Genomic DNA, 23,585 nt, shown 5'->3' on the forward strand with positions numbered 1-23,585 from the left:
CATCACACACAAACAGTAGGTATCCTACACACATACTGTCCTGCTACCCATCCAACAAAGATTAGGGGAAGCCGTGAGAATCACTCCCCGTCATAATCATATGGTTTCAGGGTGGAATATTCTAATCATTCATGAAAATCCCATTAACAGTTACCTGTTCATATCTGTATTTATTGCTTCACTACTACTTGTATTCCATGACATGGTTGAGGATTAAAACCTTTTTTTAAATGACCACATATTTACATAATTATCCCTTCTTCTCCTTCACAGGCTTTTCCAACGCCACTTTCCTTGACGACAGCAGTGTGCTGTCTTACCGCGGTAACGGCCGTATCCAACGCAGCCTGGCCAGCATCTCCCTCAGCATGCGCACCCGTAAACGCCACGCCGCCATCTTGCACGCTGAGAGTGGGCCGGAGTTTGTGACGGTGTCTGTGCAGGATGGCCTTCTCTTCCTTGAGCTCCAGAGCGGGGTGGGGGAGGGTTCCTCCACAGTGTCCCTCAGCAGTCGGAGGAGGGTCAGCGACGGGGAGTGGCACAGCGTCCACCTCTTCATGGTCACCCCCTGGGCAGAGGCATCCCGCTGGACCATGGTGCTGGATGAGGAGGCAGAGGAGGCAGGGACCTCCAGCAGCGAAGGGGGCAACCTGGACTTCCTCAGGGAGGAGGTGGACATCCTGCTGGGGGGGCTGGGGCCCGAGGCTGGCTGGAGCCTAGTGGGGTGCCTGGGCACCGTGGAGGTGGGGGGCATCGCCCTGCCTTACTATAGCCCTTCAGAGGTCAACCTTCCCCGGACTCAGGAGGAGCAGTTCCTGCGGACATCCCCCAGCCCACCCAGGGGCGGGTGCAGTGGAGGCCCGGTGTGCCAGCCCAGCCCATGTGTGAACAGAGGCAGCTGCCAGGACCTCTGGAACCTGTTCAACTGTAGCTGTGACGAGGGCTGGGCCGGACGCCGTTGTGAGCTCAACACAGACACCTGCGCCTCCAACCCCTGTATCCATGGCAACTGTAGCGTTCGGGGGCTGGCATACAAGTGTTCCTGTGAGTTTGGCTACACTGGTATGAACTGTGAGGAGGAGGTGGATGTGTGTGAGAACCATCTATGTGCTCATGGAGGGACGTGTCTACATGGAGTGAACAAGTACGCCTGTCTGTGTGCTGAGAACTACACCGGACCTTACTGCAAGTGAGTCACATGCCTGGGGTCAGGAATGGAATGAAATGTAATATTTATTTTTATACAAAGGACTAAACGCAACAGAAAACCGTCACCTCATTCTGAAACATTGTCACCAAATTGTTATTGCTTTTATGTTATTTTTGTCTGTCAAGTTTGTTTAAGTCCCTTTGAGTTTATACACAATTTTGAAAAATATTAAGTTTGAAGTCTACAAATAGACTTTAATAACTGGCAGTTGAAACAATAACATCATGAAACAATATTTCATGTTTTGAAAACGGGTTCTGCAACTTGTACATTTCAATGAGATAAAAGTTTAATCAATGCATCTCCATGCAACTTCACCAATGTGATATACAGGACAGGCTGGCACCAGCGGGACTCTCTTTTATTTTTATTTTTTTATTTATTTATTTATTTATTTATTTTTTTTTTTTTTTTTTTGGAATTTTACCCCTTTTTCTCCCCAATTTTCGTGGTATCCAATTATTGTAGTAGCTACTATCTTGTCTCATCGCTACAACTCCCGTACAACTCCCGGCTCGGGAGAGACGAAGGTTGAATGTCATGCGTCCTCCGATACAACCCAACCAGCCGTACTGCTTCTTAACACAGCGTGCATCCAACCCGGAAGCCAGCCGCACCAATGTGTCGGATACCAGCGGGACTCCCTTTTAGTGATATACAGGACAGGACACCAGCGGGACTCCCTTTTAGTGATATACAGGACAGGACACCAGCGGGACTCCCTTTTAGTGATATACAGGACAGTATACCAGCGGGACTCCCTTTTAGTGATATATAGGACAGGACACCAGCGGGACTCCCTTTTAGTGATATACAGGACAGGACACCAGCGGGACTCCCTTATAGTGATATACAGGACAGGACACCAGTGGGACTCTCTTTTAGTGATATACAGGACAGGACACCAGTGGGACTCCCTTATAGTGATATACAGGACAGGACACCAGTGGGACTCCCTTTTAGTGAAATACAGGACAGGACACCAGGGGGACTCCCTTTCAGTGATATACAGGACAGGACACCAGTGGGACTCCCTTTTAGTGATATACAGGACACCAGCGGGACTCCCTTTTAGTGATATACAGGACACCAGCGGGACTCCCTTATAGTGATATACAGGACAGGACACCAGTGGGACTCCCTTTTAGTGAAATACAGGACAGGACACCAGGGGGACTCCCTTTCAGTGATATACAGGACAGGACACCAGTGGGACTCCCTTTTAGTGATATACAGGACACCAGCGGGACTCCCTTTTAGTGATATACAGGACAGGACACCAGCGGGACTCCCTTTTAATGATATACAGGACAGGACACCAGCGGGACCCCCTTTTAGTGATATACAGGACAGGACACCAGCGGGACTCCCTTTTAGTGATATACAGGACAGGACACCAGCGGGACTCCCTTTTAGTGATATACAGGACAGGACACCAGCGGGACTCTCTTTCAGTGATATACAGGACAGGACACCAGCAGGACTCTCTTTTAGTGATATACAGGACAGGACACCAGCGGGACTCCCTTTTAGTGATATACAGGACACGACACCAGCGGGACTCCCTTTTAGTGATATACAGGACAGGACACCAGCGGGACTCCCTTTTAGTGATATACAGGACAGGACACCAGCGGGACTCCCTTTTAGTGATATACAGGACAGGACACCAGCGGGACTCCCTTTTAGTGATATACAGGACACGACACCAGCGGGACTCCCTTTTAGTGATATACAGGACAGGACACCAGCGGGACTCCCTTTTAGTGATATACAGGACAGGACACCAGCGGGACTCCCTTTTAGTGATATACAGGACAGGACACCAGCGGGACTCCCTTTTAGTGATATACAGGACAGGACACCAGCGGGACTCCCTTTTAGTTTTACAACACACTAAGGCAAAAGGAGATCTTCTAAATGTTCAGATGTATATAAGGCACTGAAACCATGCATGAACTGCGTGTTTTACTTGTTGCATGTCTGTTGTACTAAACGTCATATGGCTATGGCTCTAGTGTGTCGCTGTAGTGTACTGCGTAATCAGTTCCCTGGTGGTTCAGTGCTACTGCCTCTCCTCTTTTTTTAGTTTCGGAGCATCATCGAGGGAATTCCTCCATTCATTTATCTTGTAAACACACACTCTCTCTCACACGCACTTTCAACACTCTCTCTCTCTATCTCACATCGCTCCTTCACAAGGACATTTTTGAAACAGCCTCCATCACTAAGCTATAATTAAAGAGTTTACATCCTAAATCAAACTTTTTCTTCTGTGTATCTCTCTCTCTCTCTCTGTATCTCTCTCTCCGTCTCTCTCTCTCTCCCTCCAGTGATCGTGTTGAGGAAATTCCATGGTACATAGTAGTCAACAGGAATGTGTAAGTTGTTTTTTCATTATTTGCTAGTCCTCTCACTCCTCCCTACCTATTTCAAGAAATGCCATATCAACCAGCCTACATATGGGATGTTGTAAGTCCCATAGAGCAGGACTGAGTCCATGATGTGTTAAGTTCTGGTTTAATGTCCTTAACGCACAGACACACACACACCCACACACACACACACACTCTCTCTCTAGAGAAGTGTGCCTGTCTGATGGTTTGTCCTGTCTGATGGTTTGTCCTGTCTGATGGTTTGTCCTGTCTGAGGGGTTGTCCTGTCTGATGGTTTGTCCTGTCTGATGGGTTGTCCTGTATGTGTTTGCGTTTCTGCTCAGTCGGCCCAAGCTGCCAGTGTCTGTCTGTGGAGATGAAACCAGAAACTACACCTGCTTCAACTCAGGGAACTGCACCGAGAGAGAGCTGTCCTGTGACTGTCTACCCGGCTTCACAGGGCACCGGTAAGAGATAGAGGGAGAAAGAGAAGGAAACAGAGGGAGGAAGGGGTAGATGGGATGGGAGGGGAGGGATAAAGTAAGAAAATATACCCAGAATATAGATGAACTTTGTAAAACATACACACAGAACACATACATTACACACAGACCACATGATGTTGTGTGTCTGTTTTTCTGACCCTCTCTCGGCCTCTGTCTCTGTGTCTGTACTGTGTAGCTGTGAGCAGGAGGTGGATGAGTGCAAGTCCAACCCCTGTCTGAATGGGGGCTACTGCCGAAACCTCATCAACAAGTACCACTGTGTGTGTGACATGAGTTTCGCCGGGGACAATTGCCAGATCGACGTAAGCGACATTTACTTTTATGTGGCCGTTCTGCTCTGGCAGAACCTCTTCCAGCTACTCTCCTACCTTATCCTGCGACTCGATGACGACCCTGAGATCGACTGGGGAGGGCAGGACGACTGAGAGAGAGTGTGTGTGTGTGTGTGTGTGTGTGTGTGTGTGTGTGTGTGTGTGTGTGTGTGTGTGTGTGTGTGTGTGTGTGTGTGTGTGTGTGTGTGTGTGTGTGTGTGTGTGTGTGTGTGTGTGTGTGTGTGTGTGTGTAGCTTGTAGTGGAAGCTTAAGACTTTTGGTGGTGGGTGTTTCATTGTTAAATGCCTGTCCAATGAAAAACCGTGTGTGAGTACTGTTATATCTGTGTCTGTTTTACAGTACCACCAGGGTTCCCAGAGAGGGTTCTCTTAACCGGGTGTTAAGGGGTTGAATCTGGCCGTGACAGCTGACCACTACGTACTTGATTTAGCCTTAGACTGGAGTCTTTAAAAAACAATAGGGGTTGTTCCTAAACTGCGCCAACTAGAAATTGGAGCCGTGGGCCAGACTGAAGGTCTCTGACTGTTCAGAGATACAGTATGTACACTAATGTTCAAAAGTTTGTGGTCACTTATAAATGTCCTTGTTTTTGAAAGAAAAGCAACAAAAAAATTGTCCATTAAAATAACATAAAATTTATCAGAAATACAGTGTAGACATTGTTAATGTTGTAAATGACTATTGTAGCTGGAAACGGCAGATTTTTAAATGGAATATCTACATAGGCGTACAGAGGCCAATTATCAGCAACCATCACTCCTGTGTTCCAATGGCACACTGTGTTAGCTAATCCAAGTGGATCATTTTAAAAGGCTAATTGATCATTAGAAAACCCTTTTGCAATTATGTTAGCATGGCTGAAAACTGTTGTTATGATTAAAGAAGCACTAAAACTTGTTGAGTATCTGGAGCATCAGCATTTGTGGGTTCGATTACAGGCTCAACATCGCCAGAAACAAAGACCTTCCTTCTGGAACTCGTCAGTCTATTCTTGTTCTGAGAAATTGAGGCTATTCCATACGAGAAATTGCCAAGAAACTGAAGATCTCATACAACCCTGTGTACTACTCCCTTCACAGAACAGCGCAAACTGGCTCTAACCAGAATAGAAGGAGGAGTGGGAGGCCCCGGTGCACAACTGAGCAAGAAGACAAGTACATTAGAGTGTCTAGTTTGAGAAACGGACACCTCACAAGTCGTCAACTGGCAGCTTCATTAAATAGTACCCGCAAAACACCAGTCTCAACGTCAACAGTGAAGAGGTGACTCCGGGATGCTGGCCTTCGAGGCAGAGTTCCTCTGGCCAGTGTCTGTGTTCTTTTGCCCATCTTAATCATCACCAAAGCCCCCCAGACCATCAAATTTCCATGCTTGACAGATGGCGTCAAACGCTCCTCCAGCATCTTTCAATTTTTTCTGCGTCTCACGAATGTTCTTCTTTGTGATCCAAACACCTCAAACTTAGATTAGTCTGTCCATAACACTCTGTCCAGAATCTTATTCTGTCCAGTGTCTGTATTATTTTGCCCATCTTAATCTTTTCTTTTTTTTGGCCAGTCTGAGATATGGCTTTTTCTTTGCAACTCTGCCTAGAAGGCCAGCATCCCGGAGTCTTTATGGCTTGGGGTGAAAACTGTTGAGAAGCCTTTTGGTCCTAGACTTGGCCCTCCGGTACCGGTTGCCATGCGGTATTAGAGAGAACAGTCTATGACTGGGGTGGCTGGGGTCTTTGACAATTTTTAGGGCCTTCCTCTGACACCGCCTGGTGTAGAGGTCCTGGATGGCAGGCAGCTTAGCCCCAGTGATGTACTGGGCCGTACGCACTACCCTCTGTAGTGCCTTGCGGTTGGAGGCCAAGCAGTTGCCGTAACAGGCAGTGATGCAACCAGTCAGGATGCTCTCGATGTTGCAGCTGTAGAACCTTTTGAGGATCTGAGGACCCATGCCTTTCCTGAGAGGGAATAGGCTTTGTCATGCCCTCTTCATGACTGTCTTGGTGTGTTTGGATCATTCTAGTTTGTTGGTGATGTGGACACCAAGGAACTTGAAACTCTCAACCTGCTCCACTACAGCCTCGTCGATGAGAATGGGGGCATGCTCGGTCCTCCTTTTCCTGTAGTCCACAGTCATCTCCTTAGTCTTGGTTACGTTGAGGGATAGGTTGTTATTTTGGCACCACCCGGCCAGGTCTCTGACCTCCTCCCTAAAGGCTGTGTTGTCGTTTTTGGTGATCAGGCGTGTTAAGTGGTTGAATCTGGCCGTTGTGACGTCTGCAAACTTAATGATGGTGTTGGAGTCGTGCCTGGCCACGCAGTCGTGGGTGAACAGGGAGTACAGGAGGGGTCTGAGCACACACCCCTGAGGGGCCCCAGTGTTGAGGATCAGTGTGGCATATGTGTTGCTACCTACCCTCACCACCTGGAGGGGCGGCCCATCAGGAAGTCCAGGATCCAGTTGCAGAGGGAGGTGTTTAGTCCCAGGATCCTTAGCTTAGTGATGAGCTTTGAGGGTACTATGGTGTTGAACGATGAGCTGTAGTCAATGAATAGCATTCTTACGCAGGTGTTCCTTTTGTCCAGGCGGGAAAGGGCAGTGTGGAGTGCAATAGAGATGCTTTCATCTGTGGATCTGTTTGGGCGGTATGCAAATTGGAGTGGGTCTAAGGTTTCTAGGATAATGGTGTTGATGTGAGCCTGACCAACCTTTCAAAGCACTTCATGGCTATGGACGTAAGTGCTATGGGTCTGTAGTGATTTAGGCAGGTTGCCTTAGTGTTCCTGGGCACAGGGACTATGATGGTCTGCTTGAAACATGTTGGTATTACAGACTCAATCAGGGACATGTTGAAAATGTCAGTGAAGACACCTGCCAGTTGGTCAGCACATGCTCGGAGCACATGTCCTGGTAATCCGTCTGGCCTTGTGAATGTTGACCTACAGAGAGCATGATCACACAGTTGTCCAGAACGGCTGATGTTCTCATGCATGCCTCAGTGTTGCTTGCCTCGAAGCGAGCATAGAAGTGATTTAGCTCGTCTATTAGGCTCGTGTCACTGGGCAGCTCGCGGCTGTGTTTCCCTTTGTAGTCTGTAATAGTTTGCAAGCCCTGCCACATAAGATGAGCATCGCAGCCGGTGCAGTACGATTCAATCTTAGCCATGTATTGACTCTTTGATGCCTGTATGATGGTTCGCCGGAGGGCATAGCAGGATTTCTTATAAGCTTCCGGGTTAGAGTCCCGGCAGCTCTACCCTTTAGCTCAGTGCGAATGTTGCCTGTAATCCATGGCTTCTGGTTGGGGTATGTACGTACAGTAACTGTGGGGATGACGTCCTCGATGCACTGATTGATAACGCCAATGACTGATATGGTGTACTCCTCAATGCCATTGGAAGAATCCTGGAACATGTTCCAGACTGTGCTAGCAAAACAGTCCTGTAGTTTAGCATCTGCTTCATCTGACCTCTTTTTTATAGACCAAGTCACTGGTGCTTCCTGCATTAATTTTTTCTTGTAAGCAGGAATCAGGAGGATAGAATTGTGGTCAGATTTACCAAATGGATGGCGAGCGAGAGCTTTGTCCGCGTCTCTATGTGTGGAGTACAGGTGATCTAGAATTTCTTTCCCTCTGGTTGCACATTTAACATGTTGATAGAAGTTAGGTAGAACTGATTTACATTTCCCTGCATTAAACTCTCTGGCCACTTCTGGGTGAGTGGTTTCCTGTTTGCTTATTTCCTTATACAGCTGACTGAGTGCGGTCTTAGTGCCAGCATCTGTCTGTGGTGGTTAACAAACAGCCACGAAAGTATAGATGAAAACTCTCTTGGCAAATAGTGTGGTCTGTAGTTTATCATAAGATAGGCGAGCAAAATCTAGAGACATCCTTAGATTTCCTGCACCAGCTGTTGTTTACAAATATGCACAGACCCCCCCTCCAGCCTATATCCCGCTGGCTGAATATCCATGTCATCATACAGCCACGATTCTGTGAAACATAAGATGTTACAGTTTTTGATGTCCCGTTAGTAGGATATTCGTGATCGTACCTCGTCTAATTTATTGTCCAATGGGGTGTTTGGAGAATGTCCTGTGCGTCCTGCTTGTTGCAGAAAAACTCTTTGTCTAATCTGAGGTGTGTGATCGCTGTCCTGATATCCAGAAGCTCTTTGTCTAATCTGAGGTGAGTGATCACTGTCCTGATATCCAGAAGCTCTTTGTCTAATCTGAGGTGAGTGATCGCTGTCCTGATATCCAGAAGCTCTTTGTCTAATCTGAGGTGAGTGATCGCTGTCCTGATGTCCAGAAGCTCTTTGTCTAATCTGAGGTGAGTGATCGCTGTCCTGATATCCAGAAACTCTTTGTCTAATCTGAGGTGAGTGATCGCTGTCCTGATGTCCAGAAGCTCTTTGTCTAATCTGAGGTGAGTGATCGCTGTCCTGATATCCAGAAGCTCTTTGTCTAATCTGAGGTGAGTGATCGCTGTCCTGATGTCCAGAAGCTCTTTGTCTAATCTGAGGTGAGTGATCGCTGTCCTGATATCCAGAAGCAATTTTTTGCTGTAAGATACAGTTGCAGAAACATTATGTACGTAATAAGTGACAAATAACTTGGAAAAACACATAATAGCACAATTGGTTGGGCGCCCGTAAAACTGCCTCCATTTCAAACTGCTGTTATTTCTTCTGGCGCCATTTCGAACAATGTAGATATTCCATAGCAAATCAGCCGTTTATAGCTACAATAGTCATTTACAACATTAACAATGTCTACACTGTATTTCGGATCAATTTGATGTTATTTTAATGAATAAAAAAATGTGCTTTTCTTTCAAAAACAAAGACATTTATAAGTGACCCCAAACTTTTGAACGGTATTGTATGTGTGAAAGTACAACTTAGTTATTGGTTTAATTCTGTTATATATTGTTGAGGTGAGCTACATTTAAATGGATTTATCTTATTTTTCTGAAAAGAGCACAGAGCTGTTATTGTGCCTTAAAAACAACACGTTTTCTATAGGCAGCATATTTTTTAATAAATTTGTGTGATTTTTGAATATGCTCTTTGTTGGATATGGCAATATGAATATCCTTTGGGCGATGGCGCTATACTAACACAACTCAGGTAGCATTATATTTAAGCAATAAGGCCTGAGGAGGTGTGGTATATGGCCAATATACCACGGATAAGGGCTGTTCTTTATGCACGACACAACGCAGAGTACCTGGATTACAGCCCTTAGCCGTGCTATATTCACCATATTCCACAAACCCCTTGCTGTTATAAACTGGTTACCTACGTAATTAGAACTGTAAAAATATGTTTTTTTTTGTCATACCCATGGTAAACAGTCTGATATTCTATGGCTTTCAGCCTATCAGCATTCAGGGCTCGAACCACCTGGTTTATAATGTACATTAGACTGGGCTAGACAGAAACTGTAATACATTTTCCAAATGGAAAACAAGACACTGGTTTTGCAATTGCACAGGCTAGTCAGTGTATAAGCACAATTTCCCAAAAGGAATTTTATTTCTTATTGAAAAACTTTTGCACTTTTGGAAAAGTATAGTGTTTTCTGAGATTAATCTCACTTACAATATCTGGTCAGCCTCGTGTTCATTTATACTTTGTATTCCTTGAGGATGATGGTACTGTCCTGATACTGTATGAGGTGTTTCTAGAGAGATGGCCCTAGGCCCTTGAAGGCAATGAATCACACCTAATGTTTATTCATTTGAAACTCTGTCACACATTCCCTGTTGTTGTCTAGACCTAAAAATATGTTTGTCTCTTTGTCTGTCTGTCTCTATGTCCATCTTTCTTTCTGTCTGTCTGTCTGTCTGTCTGTCTGTCTGTCTGTCTGTCTGTCTGTCTGTCTGTCTGTCTGTCTGTCTGTCTGTCTGTCTGTCTGTCTGTCTGTCTGTCTATGTGCATGTCTCTGCATGTTTGTCTCTATGTCCAGCTCTCTGTCTGTCTGTCTCTATGTGCATGTCTCTGCATGCTTGTCTCTATGTCCAGCTCTCTGTCTGTCTCTATGTGCATGTCTCTGTTTGTCTGTCTCTATGTCCGTCTGTCTCTATGTCTCAGTCTGTCTCTGTCTCTATGTCTGTCTGTCATCCATCACATCTGTCTGGCTGTCTCTGCCTGTCTCTCTGTCCGTCTGTCTGTCTTTGTCCATCTCTCTGTCTGTTCTTTCATGTCTTCTTTAAACAAGTAAGTCTCTATGTCCATCTCTCTGTCTGTCCGTCTTTATGTCCATCTCTCTGTCTGTTTTCAAATAAACATTTCCTGTCTTTTCACCCTCAATCTGTTGTTTGTCCTCCTTTCACTTCCTGTCTTCATTTATCCAACATCAAGTAGTTATGTCACTGGTCAGTACTGGGTGGGTTTACCAGTCATCCGGTGAGCTGTGTGGCATCCAAACATAGTTACTTAATCTCTCTTAACAGGATACACAGAGAGAAGTGACCTCTTGATAACCTCACACATACTGTACACACGCAAACCTTTCCATTCCGTGTGTGTATGAATGTGCACGTCAATATGCCTGTGTGTGTGTGTGTGTGTGTGTGTGTGTGTGTGTGTGTGTGTGTGTGTGTGTGTGTGTGTGTGTGTGTGAAGAAGCTGAGACCCAAGGAAGAGGAAAGGAAAGATAAAGTTGAGAGAAATAGTGAATCTTCTCTCAGTGGCTTTACTGATGTGTCTCTCTTCAGAGAGAATGAGAAAGAGAGAGAGAGCATGAGAGGGAGAATGAGAGAGAGAGAATAGAGGGTGTTGTAGAGGGTGAAGGTCTGATGAAGATGGGAGAAAGAAGAGAGAGACTAGTGTGTTAGCGTGATTCTTCCCCTTTTATCATATTCTGTCCTGTCACCCGATCTGATTATTAACATCCATTGTTGAATTCTGATTGGGAACTTTTAAAAGTGGAAAGTGTTTGAATTTGAACGTGTTACTAACTGTTCTGTGAAGCCTATTTCAAAGTGGAGGTCTTCACGGATATTTACGAATCCTATTGCACGAGATCCGGGATCCCACATTATGTAGTTAACCCACGGATCCCCGGTCGGATCCCGATCGGTGGCCACGGATCTGTGTAGAAAAAAATGTGAAATACCGACCGGATCCAAAATTATATTTGAAGAGTTTAGTTCCTAAACTGCAGATGCAAATTTTACACATTTAGATTGTATTCTCTTAAATGACTGTCATGGGTCCACTTTCATCAAACCAAATGTGTCAATATCATGTTGTGACAAAATGCTATATTCTCTTGATGAAAATAAGCCACTGCACATCGGTAAGATCGGCTACTTGTTGTGGAAGAGGAGGAGGACACAGCAGAAAAGAGTGAACGCCCCTAGTCTATAAAGTCTACAGAATGTTAGGGTACAGCCAAACGTGAACGCCAGGTAGCCTAGTGGTTAGAGTGTTGGGATAGTAACTGAATGGTTGCTGGATAGAATCCCCGAGCTGACAAGGTAAAAATCTATCATTCTGCCCCTGAGCAAGGCAGTTAACCCACTGTTCCCCGGGCCCCGAAGACGTGGATGTCGATTTGAGGCAGCACCCTGCTCCTCTCTGATTCAGAGGTGTTGGGTTGAATGAGGAAGACCCGTTTCAGTTGAAGGCGTTCAGTTGTACAACTGACCTTTCCCTGTTATTCGCTGCTCTGAGTCTCTGGCACATGATGATCATCACATAAAAAGAGTTTCTGAAACATTGAATCGCTCTTTGCTGAAGGAAAGAGAGTACAGAGAGGAAAAACCAACAGGCAAATCTTCATTTATCCACATTATACGGAGGGGGAAAATACCTCAGCTATTTAATTGAATTGTTTTATTTATTCAATTTACTTGTTTATTTAGGCTATCTAATTTATTTGTTTAGACTTCACCTATTTAGTAGGCTGTTTTGATATTTTATTTGGATATTTTGGGGAATGCTGATGGGAGCCTATTCTAAATGGGTTATGAATTTGAAGCTTGCTGGTCTAACAGGCTTAGCCTAACTTCAGTCTAAATCAATGTTGATCAAAACAGTTAAATAGGCTAGATTGTAATGTTGCTCAGTACAACAATAAGCCTACAGAATATTATGTTACAGACAAAAGTGAACTACTATTCGCTGCTCTCAGTCTGGCATGTGATTATCATCACATAAAAAGATCCATCTTCTGAAATATTTGGTCAACAGAAATAAGGAAAACATTTCTGAAAACTTCATAAAATTCTCCATCTACCTATAGAGATGTCATTATGAAAATACTAAGCTGTAGACCACAAATCGTTTATTTTAGATGCAACCAAAAATGCACAGAAAAGTTCACTGCTAGACAAGTCAAAACAATTTCGCTGGCTTAAACGAGCAATAAAATTGAATTATTTTGCTTTCGGTTCCATTTGGGTTGTATACAGACCAGACCCAATTTTGATCCTATTTTCTCTCAGCTCAGACAAGTTTTGGAAAACGGATCCAATTCGGGTTCATATTGAAATTCTGGGGCCCGAGGAGTCTTCTATTTAAAAGCCTCCTCGCCCACCCAGAGAGACAATGAGGTTAATCCATTTATTTTTCCATTAGATCCTAAGATACCAACTCAAAGCCTGCTAGTGGTGGCACACACACACACACACACACACACACACACACACACACACACACACACCAAATTCAAATATCGAAGTGGGCAATACCAGCAGCAAAATGTGTGACTTGCTGCCAGAAGAAAAGGTCAACCAGTGGGTGAGAAACACCAATGTAACCTATATTTATTTGTCATTCGTACATTTGACTATTGTCACAACATATAGCATTATGTAACATTTTAAATGTCATACTACATTTTTTTAACCACTAATAATATAACATTTTAAACATTGTTATTCTTTTGAAACTTTTTTTGTGTAATGTTTACTGTTAATATCGGAGGTTTTCTTTGTTTTGTTTAATTCGATTTGTTTGTTTTTGTTGTTTTGTTTATTGTTTATTTTACGTGCTTTGGCAATGTAAACATGTTTCCCATGCCAATAAAGCCCAATGAATTAGAGAGAGAGAGAGAGAGATGCTTGACCAGCTAAAAGCAGTCAAAAGCAGTGTGTTTCCGTCTGGAGTTACAACTCCCCATAGATCTGGTGGTGTTTCAGCAGGTTGGGACTGTTTCATAGATCTGGTGGTGTTTCAGCAGGTTGGGACTGTTTCATAGATCTGGTGGTGTTTCAGCAGGTTGGGACTGTTTCATATATCTGGTGGTGTTTCAGCAGGTTGGGACTGTTTCATAGATCTGGTGGTGTTTCAGCAGGTTGGGACTGTTTCATAGATCTGGTGGTGTTTCAGCAGGTTGGGACTGTTTCATATATCTGGTGGTGTTTCAGCAGTTTGGGACTGTTTCATAGATCTGGTGGTGTTTCAGCAGGTTGGGACTGTTTCATAGATCTGGTGGTGTTTCAGCAGGTTGGGACTGTTTCATAGATCTGGTGGTGTTTCAGCAGGTTGGGACTGTTTCATAGATCTGGTGGTGTTTCAGCAGGTTGGGACTGTTTTATAGATCTGGTGGTGTTTCAGCAGGTTGGGACTGTTTCATAGATCTGGTGGTGTTTCATAGATCTGGAGGTGTTTCATAGATCTGGTGGTGTTTCAGCAGGTTGGGACTGTTTTATAGATCTGGTGGTGTTTCAGCAGGTTGGGACTGTTTCATAGATCTGGTGGTGTTTCAGCAGGTTGGGACTGTTTCATAGATCTGGTGGTGTTTCAGCAGGTTGGGACTGTTTCATAGATCTGGTGGTGTTTCAGCAGGTTGGGACTGTTTCATAGATCTGGTGGTGTTTCATAGATCTGGAGGTGTTTCATAGATCTGGTGGTGTTTCAGCAGGTTGGGACTGTTTTATAGATCTGGTGGTGTTTCAGCAGGTTGGGACTGTTTCATAGATCTGGTGGTGTTTCAGCAGGTTGGGACTGTTTCATAGATCTGGTGGTGTTTCAGCAGGTTGGGACTGTTTCATATATCTGGTGGTGTTTCAGCAGTTTGGGACTGTTTCATAGATCTGGTGGTGTTTCAGCAGGTTGGGACTGTTTCATAGATCTGGTGGTGTTTCAGCAGGTTGGGACTGTTTCATAGATCTGGTGGTGTTTCAGCAGGTTGGGACTGTTTCATAGATCTGGTGGTGTTTCAGCAGGTTGGGACTGTTTTATAGATCTGGTGGTGTTTCAGCAGGTTGGGACTGTTTCATAGATCTGGTGGTGTTTCATAGATCTGGAGGTGTTTCATAGATCTGGTGGTGTTTCAGCAGGTTGGGACTGTTTTATAGATCTGGTGGTGTTTCAGCAGGTTGGGACTGTTTCATAGATCTGGTGGTGTTTCAGCAGGTTGGGACTGTTTCATAGATCTGGTGGTGTTTCAGCAGGTTGGGACTGTTTCATAGATCTGGTGGTGTTTCAGCAGGTTGGGACTGTTTCATAGATCTGGTGGTGTTTCATAGATCTGGAGGTGTTTCATAGATCTGGTGGTGTTTCAGCAGGTTGGGACTGTTTTATAGATCTGGTGGTGTTTCAGCAGGTTGGGACTGTTTCATAGATCTGGTGGTGTTTCATAGATCTGGTGGTGTTTCAGCAGGTTGGGACTGTTTCATAGATCTGGTGGTGTTTCAGCAGGTTGGGACTGTTTCATAGATCTGGTGGTGTTTCAGCAGGTTGGGACTGTTTCATAGATCTGGTGGTGTTTCAGCAGGTTGGGACTGTTTCATAGATCTGGTGGTGTTTCAGCAGGTTGGGACTGTTTCATAGATCTGGTGGTGTTTCAGCAGGTTGGGACTGTTTCATAGATCTGGTGGTGTTTCAGCAGGTTGGGACTGTTTCATAGATCTGGTGGTGTTTCAGCAGGTTGGGACTGTTTCATAGAAATGCAGAATTGCTCATTGGGCAGCTTATCTGGCAGATACGATCGTTCATCGAGATACAGTCACACACACACCCACATAGAACTCAGCAGTACACACACACACACACACACACACACACACACACACACACACACACACACACACACACACACACACACACACACACACACACACACACACACACACACACACACACACACACACACACACACACACACACACACACACACACACACACACACACACACACACACACACACACACACACACACACACACACACACATCACAGGATACATCTCCCTCTCAGACACCTATGTTCTGAGATGTACCCTGTGTAGCTGTCGTAGGGACAGACAGTGTGTGTGGCCTTGCTATAGACACTGCTAAGAGTGTAGACTGGTTAGAGAGACCTGTCTGGCTGTGGAGTTCTCTGGGTACTATGACACTCAACCCTTCTCTTCTGACAGACAAACAACCAATAACCCTTTAAAAAAGGCATTCATGTAGCTTTATTTCAGGGTTTCCTGGTGCTATGACTCTTTTCAGGAGTGTTTTTCTGTGACATCACAAGGGCATGTTGCTCACTCTTTTTCCTGTGTGAGGTGACAGTTGACTTGGTTTAACTGCTCAAATCTCCCAACAGCACCTCATCTTGGCTCCAATATGACACATGTAAGGTCATTCTGACAGCAGTGGCTTAGTAAGATGGAACATACAGAACTTCACTTAGTCAAAATCATCAGATATACAACATCCAATGTGCTGTGAATCACTATGTCAAAAACAGTGATGATTTTACTTCCTTAATCGGTCCTTGTTGTTTGAGCAGCCCTGGCAACAGTTGTCTGTGATGTGTGTTTGGATTGTTGGCACGGTGTACGCGTTTCTCCGTGTCTGAGCTGAGTTGTGACACCACCCAGCGTCTGTGTGATTCTCCTCAGACGGAGCTCCAAGTGGCTCGCACAGGGCAGCGGTGTGTTGGCATGACGATAATCCTGTTACCGGTGCTGGTGTTAGCCGTAAGCGACGCCAGATAGAGGGGGGGGGGGGGGGGGTGTTCACACATCAGAGACTCCAGTCTCCAGTGCAGCCTGGTCCTGTCCAGCCTGGTCCAATCCCTGATCCTCGTCTGATCCCAACTCTGCTGCCTAGGGGACAGATCCACCATGACGCACGCACAGCGCTTGGAACCAGAGCACCTTGTGTAACATATCCAGAAGAGAGACTGTGTGTGTGTGTGCATGTGTGTGAAATGAAGAGAGAGATTAGACATCTTTCTGGTAAGAAGAGTGGCGGGGGCGTATGCCTCATGACTAACGAGACATGGTGTGATGAAGGAAACATACAGGAACTCAAATCCTTCTGTTCACCTGATTTAGAATTCCTCACAATCAAATGTAGACCGCATTATCTTCCAAGAGAATTCTCCTCGATTATAATCACAGCCGTATATATCCCCCCCCAAGCAGACACATCGATGGCTCTGAACAAACTTTATTTAACTCTTTGCAAACTGGAAACCATTTATCCGGAGGCTGCATTCATTGTAGCTGGGGATTTTAACAAAGCTAATCTGAAAACAAGACTCCCTAAATTTTACCAGCATATCGATTGCGCAACCAGGGGTGGTAAAACCTTGGATCATTGTTACTCTAACTTCCGCGACGCATATAAGGCCCTGCCCCGCCCCCTTTCGGAAAAGCTGACCACGACTCCATTTTGCTGATCCCTGCCTACAGGCAGAAACTAAAACAAGAGGCTCCCACGCTGAGGTCTGTCCAACGCTGGTCAGACCAAGCTGACTCCACACTCCAAGACTGCTTCCATCACGTGGACTGGGACATGTTTCGTATTGCGTCAGATGGAAATATTGACGAATACGCTGATTCGGTGTGCGAGTTCATTAGAACGCTCGAAGATGTCGTTCCCATAGCAACGATAAAAACATTCCCAAACCAGAAACCGTGGATTGATGGCAGCATTCGCGTGAAACTGAAAGCGAACCACTGCTTTTAATCAGGCAAGGTGTCTGGTAATATGTCCGAATATAAACAATGCAGCTATTTCCTCCGCAAGGCTATTAAACAAGCTAAGCGTCAGTACAGAGACAAAGTGGAATCTCAATTCAATGGCTCTGACACAAGAGGCATGTGGCAGGGTCTACAGTCAATCACGGACTACAAGAAGAAACCCAGCCCAGTCACGGACCAGGATGTCTTGCTCCCAGGCAGACTAAATAACTTTTTTGCCCGCTTTGAGGACAATACATTGCCACTGACACGGCCTGCAACGAAAACATGCGGTCTCTCCTTCACTGCAGCCGAGGTGAGTAAGACATTTAAACGTGTTAACCCTCGCAAGGCTGCAGGCCCAGACGGCATCCCCAGCCGCGCCCTCAGAGCATGCGCAGACCAGCTGTCCGGTGTGTTTACGGACATATTCAATCAATCCCTATACCAGTCTGCTGTTCCCACATGCTTCAAGAGGGCCACCATTGTTCCTGTTCCCAAGAAAGCTAAGGTAACTGAGCTAAACGACTACCGCCCCGTAGCACTCACTTCCGTCATCATGAAGTGCTTTGAGAGACTAGTCAAGGACCATATCACCTCCACCCTACCTGACACCCTAGACCCACTCCAATTTGCTTACCGCCCAAATAGGTCCACAGACGATGCAATCTCAACCACACTGCACACTGCCCTAACCCACCTGGACAAGAGGAATACCTATGTGAGAATGCTGTTCATCGACTACAGCTCGGCATTCAACACCATAGTACCCTCCAAGCTCGTCATCAAGCTCGAGACCCTTTGTCTCGACCCCGCCCTGTGCAACTGGGTTCTGGACTTCCTGACGGGCCGCCCCCAGGTGGTGAGGGTAGGCAACAACATCTCCTCCCCGCTGATCCTCAACATGGGGGCCCCACAAGGGTGCGTTCTGAGCCCTCTCCTGTACTCCCTGTTCACCCACGACTGCGTGGCCATGCACGCCTCCAACTCAATCATCAAGTTTGCGGACGACACAACAGTGGTAGGCTTGATTACCAACAACGACGAGACGGCCTACAGGGAGGAGGTGAGGGCCCTCGGAGTGTGGTGTCAGGAAAATAACCTCACACTCAACGTCAACAAAACTAAGGAGATGATTGTGGACTTCAGGAAACAGCAGAGGGAACACCCCTATCCACATCGATGGATCAGTAGTGGAGAGGGTAGCAAGTTTTAAGTTCCTCGGCATACACATCACAGACAAACTGAATTGGTCCACTCACACTGACAGCGTCGTGAAGAAGGCGCAGCAGCGCCTCTTCAACCTCAGGAGGCTGAAGAAATTCGGCTTGTCACCAAAAGCACTCACAAACTTCTACAGATGCACAATCGAGAGCATCCTGGCGGGCTGTATCACCGCCTGGTACGGCAACTGCTCCGCCCTCAACCGTAAGGCTCTCCTGAGGGTAGTGAGGTCTGCACAACGCATCACCGGGGGCAAACTACCTGCCCTCCAGGACACCTACACCACCCGATGTTACAGGAAGGCCATAAAGATCATCAAGGACATCAACCACCCGAACCACTGCCTGTTCACCCCGCTATCATCCAGAAGGCGAGGTCAGTACAGGTGCATCAAAGCTGGGACCGAGAGACTGAAAAACAGCTTCTATCTCAAGGCCATCAGACTGTTAAACAGCCACCACTAACATTGAGTGGCTGCTGCCAACACACTGTCATTGACACTGACCCAACTCCAGCCACTTTAATAATGGGAATTGATGGGAAATGATGTAAATATATCACTAGCCACTTTAAACAATGCTACCTTATATAATGTTACTTACCCTACATTATTCATCTCATATGCATATGTATATACTGTACTCTAGATCATCGACTGCATTCTTATGTCACTAGCCACTTTAACTATGCCACTTTGTTTACTTTGTCTACATACTCATCTCATATGTATATACTGTACTCGATACCATCTACTGTATGCTGCTCTGTACCATCACTCATTCATATATCCTTATGTACATATTCCTTATCCCCTTACACTGTGTATAAGACAGTAGTTTTGGAATTGTTAGTTAGATTACTTGTTGGTTATCCACTGGATGTCATAAGGTGAAAGCACCCATTTGTAAGTCGCTCTGGATAAGAGCGTCTGCTAAATGACTTAAATGTAAATGTAAATGTAAATCACTGCATTGTCGGAACTAGAAGCACAAGCATTTCGCTACACTCGCATTAACATCTGCTAACCATGTGTATGTGACAAATAAAATTTGATTTGATTTGAGACAGAGTTTGTGTTTTTCTTCCCTCTGGTCTGACCAGTTTGTTAATGATGCTGCCTATGTACTTTAGCACCTATTTATTGATGTTCATGTGTTTCCTGCTTCGCAGTTTGTAGTGTACTTGTACTGACCCCTGTCTCCCCTCCTCTTCCTCCTACCTCTACCCCTGTCCTCCTCCTCCCACCCCCATCTCCCCTCCTCTTCCTCCCACCTCTACCCCTGTCCCCCTCCTCCCACATCTCCCCTCCTCCTCTTCCTCCCAACTCTACCCCTGTCCTCCTCCCACCCCCATCTTCCCTCCTCCTCTTCCTCCTACCTCCTCTTCTGCCCACCTCTACCCCTGTCCTCTTCCGCCCACCTCCAACCCTGTCCTCTTCCTCCCACCTCTACCCCTGTCCTCCTCCTCCTCCTCTTCCTCCCACTTCTAACCCTGTCCTCTTCCTCCCACCTCTACCCCTGTCCTCCTCCTCTTCCGCCCACCTCTAACCCTGTCCTCTTCCTCCCACCTCTACCCCTGTCCTCCTCCTCTTCCTCCCACCTCTAACCCTGTCCTCCTCTTCCTCCTCCTCTTCCTCCCACCTCTAACCATGTCCTCATCTTCCTCCCACCTCTACCCCTGTCCTCCTCTTCCTCCCACCTCTACCCTTGTCTTCCTCTTCCTCTACCCTTGTCTTCCTCTTCCTCCCACCACTGTCCTCCCCCTCTTCTTCCCACCTCCACCACTGTCCTCCTCCTCTTCCTCCCACCTCCACCACTGTCCTCCCCTTTCTCCTCTTCCTCCCACCTCCACTGCTGTCCACCCCTGTCCTCCTCCTCTTCCTCCCACCTCCACCCCTGTCCTCTTCCTCCCACCTCCACCCCTGTCCTCCTCCTCTTCCTCCCACCTCCACCCCTGTCCTCCTCTTCCTCCCACCTCCACTAATGTCCTCCCCCTCCTCCTCCCACCTCCACCCCTGTCCTCCCCCATTCTCCCCTTCTGCCCTCCTCCTCTTCCTCACCCCTTCTCCCCCTCCAGTTGACCTCTGAAGGGCTGACCACTGACCTATTGCTGTCGGTCAGTCTGGTGTCAGTGGTGCTGCTACTGGCCCTGGTCAGTACCTCTGTGGGTCTGGTGGTGGCTCTGAACCGTAGGGCCACCCATGGCACCTACAGCCCCAGCCGACAGGAGAAGGAGGGATCCCGCGTAGAAATGTGGAACATAGCCCAGCCGCCGCCCGTGGAGAGACTCATATAAAACATGGCCCAGTTTCAATCCCACCACTCACCACTGTCCCAACACTGTTCCATGGAGACATATTGAGACACAACTCACTGGCCTGGGCCCAGTTCCAAACCCACCACTCACCACTGTCCCAACACTGTTCCATGGAGACATATTGAGACACAACTCACTGGCCTGGGCCCAGTTTCAAACCCACCACTCACCACTGTCCCAACACTGTTCCATGGAGACATATTGAGACACAACTCACTGGCCTGGTCCCAGTTCCAAACCCACCACTCACCACTGTCCCAACACTGTTCCATGGAGACATATTGAGACACAACTCACTGGCCTGGGCCCAGTTCCAAACCCACCACTGACCCAACACAGGCTGAATCTCAAACCAAACACTTGGCCCTTGAGCCCTTTATCAAGTGATCCAGCCACACTGACTGTCCTGGGCCCAGTTCCAAACCCACTACTCAACACGATGGAGAGACTCATAGAGGAGACTTTATCCCAATATCATCGCTGGGGTAATATAATACTAATATGCCATTTAGCAGACACTTTTATCCACGTTTTACGTATGTGTGGTCCCGGGAACCGAACCCACTATCCTGGTGTTGCAAGCACCATGCTCTACCAACTGAGATACAGAGGTCCTTCCTGACCTGATCTTAAAGCCTGGTCTCATAGACTAGATGTAACATAGTAAAGGTAAATCCAGAATACTGAAATTAGTATGATGTGTTACGTTTTGTATGGTTACATAAGACATAAGGCAAAAAGGAAAGTACAGTGGTTGGTCTGGGTGGATGTATAACGCCAATGTCTAGCAACCCAAATGTTTCGTGTATGAATCATGGCGGGCAGATTTAGAAATGTAGCCACTACTTACTACTTTTTAGCTACTTTGCAACTACATAAGCATGTTAGCTTCCCCTTCCCCTTAACCCATTAACCTAACTCCTAACCTTATCCTCTAGCCTAACTAACCTCGCTACCGTTAGCATTAGCCACTTAGCTAACGTTAGCCACAACTAATTGGAATTCGTAACATATCATATGTTTTCAAAATCGTAACATATTGTACGAAATGTATGATGGACACCCATAAATTAATACATACCATACAAAACGTAACATAATCGTACTAGTTGGAGTATTCGGGATTTACTATGTTACGTTTATCACTGATTTCTACTGTTTTTGCCTCAGCCGCAAATACAAATACCTCACCTTTCATTTGGTCCTCAAAACACTTGAATGTTGTAGTGAAATGGGAGCTCCAGAGGGCCGCTCTGCACTAGATGAGGATATGCATAGATAGACAGAGAAGGCTTCCAGTCTTGCCACTAGATATAGAAGTATTCTGCTTTACTTAAACATATAAGAACACAGTGGTCCGAAAAGAGCCCAATTGCCATACTTGAGTAAAAGTAAAGATGGCTTCATAGAAAACGACTCAGGTGAAAGTCACCCAGTAAAATACTACTTGAGTAAAAGTCTAAAAGTTTTGTTTAAATATACTTAAGTATCAAAAGTAAATGGAATTGCTAAAATATACTTAAGTATCAAAAGTAATAGTATAAATCATTTCAAATTCCTTATATTAATCGAACCAGATGGCACCATTCTTGTTTTTGTTTTTTTATGGATAGCCAGTGGCACATTCCAACACTCAGACATCATTTACAAAGGATGCATGTGTGTTTAGTGAGTCCACCAGATCAGAGGCAGTAGGGATAACCAGGCATGTTCTCTGTTTAGTGAGTCCTCCAGATCAGAGGCAGTAGGGATGACCAGGGATGTTCTCTGTTTAGTGAGTCCTCCAGATCAGAGGCAGTAGGGATGACCAGGGATGTTCTCTGTTTAGTGAGTCCTCCAGATCAGAGGCAGTAGGGATAACCAGGGATGTTCTCTGTTTAGTGAGTCCACCAGACCAGAGGCAGTAGGGATAACCAGGGATGTTCTCTGTTTAGTGAGTCCTCCAGATCAGAGGCAGTAGGGATAACCAGGGATGTTCTCTGTTTAGTCAGTCCACCAGATCAGAGGCAGTAGGGATAACCAGGGATGTTCTCTGTTTAGTGAGTCCTCCAGATCAGAGGCAGTAGGGATGACCAGGGATGTTCTCTTGATAAGTGTGCGAATTTGACCATTTTCCTGTCCTGCTAAGCTATCTAGCTCAGTACTTTTGCGTTTCAGGGAGTAAAAAGTACATCGTTTTCTTTGGGAATGTAGTGAAGTACAAGTATAAGTTGTCAAAAATAAAGTACAGATACTCCCAAAACAAACTATTTAAGTAGTACTTTAAAGTATTTTTATTTAAGTAGTATACACCACTGAAAACACACAAAAGCAATCAAAGGCTGGGATTGAATCCGAGCTCGCGTTGTCCGCTATGCACCTTTTAAAGACAATGTTGGCCCGCATAGCCGACAAAGCGCAATCAGATTGAATCCCGGGCAAAGTTTCAAAAGATGTTGTTTGTATATATTGTCACATTACTTTTTGTATCTATACAGCTTTCCATTATGTTCCATTGATTGTGTATATACTGTATGAAGACAGATCCAGTTGTGTATATGAACTTTTCCAATTTGTAAGTCGCTCTGGATAAGAGCGTCTGCTAAATTACTTAAATGTAAATGTAATGATTTGTGTGGTAATTTATTCTTCTGTCCATTGGGAACCTGGTGACTAGCTGAAGAAGTCGGTGAAGCTCGGGGGGGGGAGGGGTTAGCAGTGTGTATATTATCT

The 23,585-nt window shown here is 45.9% G+C and overlaps 1 protein-coding gene across 1 annotated transcript in view; it reads left to right on the forward strand.

Annotated features, from left to right (window-relative positions):
- The window catches only part of crb1 (crumbs cell polarity complex component 1), a 66,692-nt gene extending 44,029 nt beyond the window's left edge, over nucleotides 1-22,663 (forward strand). The window contains exons 9-13 of the mRNA XM_029648730.2: nucleotides 274-1,189; nucleotides 3,544-3,591; nucleotides 3,930-4,052; nucleotides 4,267-4,393; nucleotides 20,634-22,663. Coding sequence (XP_029504590.1) covers nucleotides 274-1,189; nucleotides 3,544-3,591; nucleotides 3,930-4,052; nucleotides 4,267-4,393; nucleotides 20,634-20,852 — 1,433 coding nt within the window. The 3' untranslated portion in view covers nucleotides 20,853-22,663. The remainder of the gene's footprint in view (nucleotides 1-273; nucleotides 1,190-3,543; nucleotides 3,592-3,929; nucleotides 4,053-4,266; nucleotides 4,394-20,633) is intronic.
- The last annotated feature ends 922 nt before the right edge of the window (nucleotides 22,664-23,585 follow it).

The sequence above is a fragment of the Oncorhynchus nerka genome, linkage group LG24, assembly GCF_034236695.1.
Source record: "Oncorhynchus nerka isolate Pitt River linkage group LG24, Oner_Uvic_2.0, whole genome shotgun sequence".
Taxonomy (NCBI): domain Eukaryota; kingdom Metazoa; phylum Chordata; class Actinopteri; order Salmoniformes; family Salmonidae; genus Oncorhynchus; species Oncorhynchus nerka.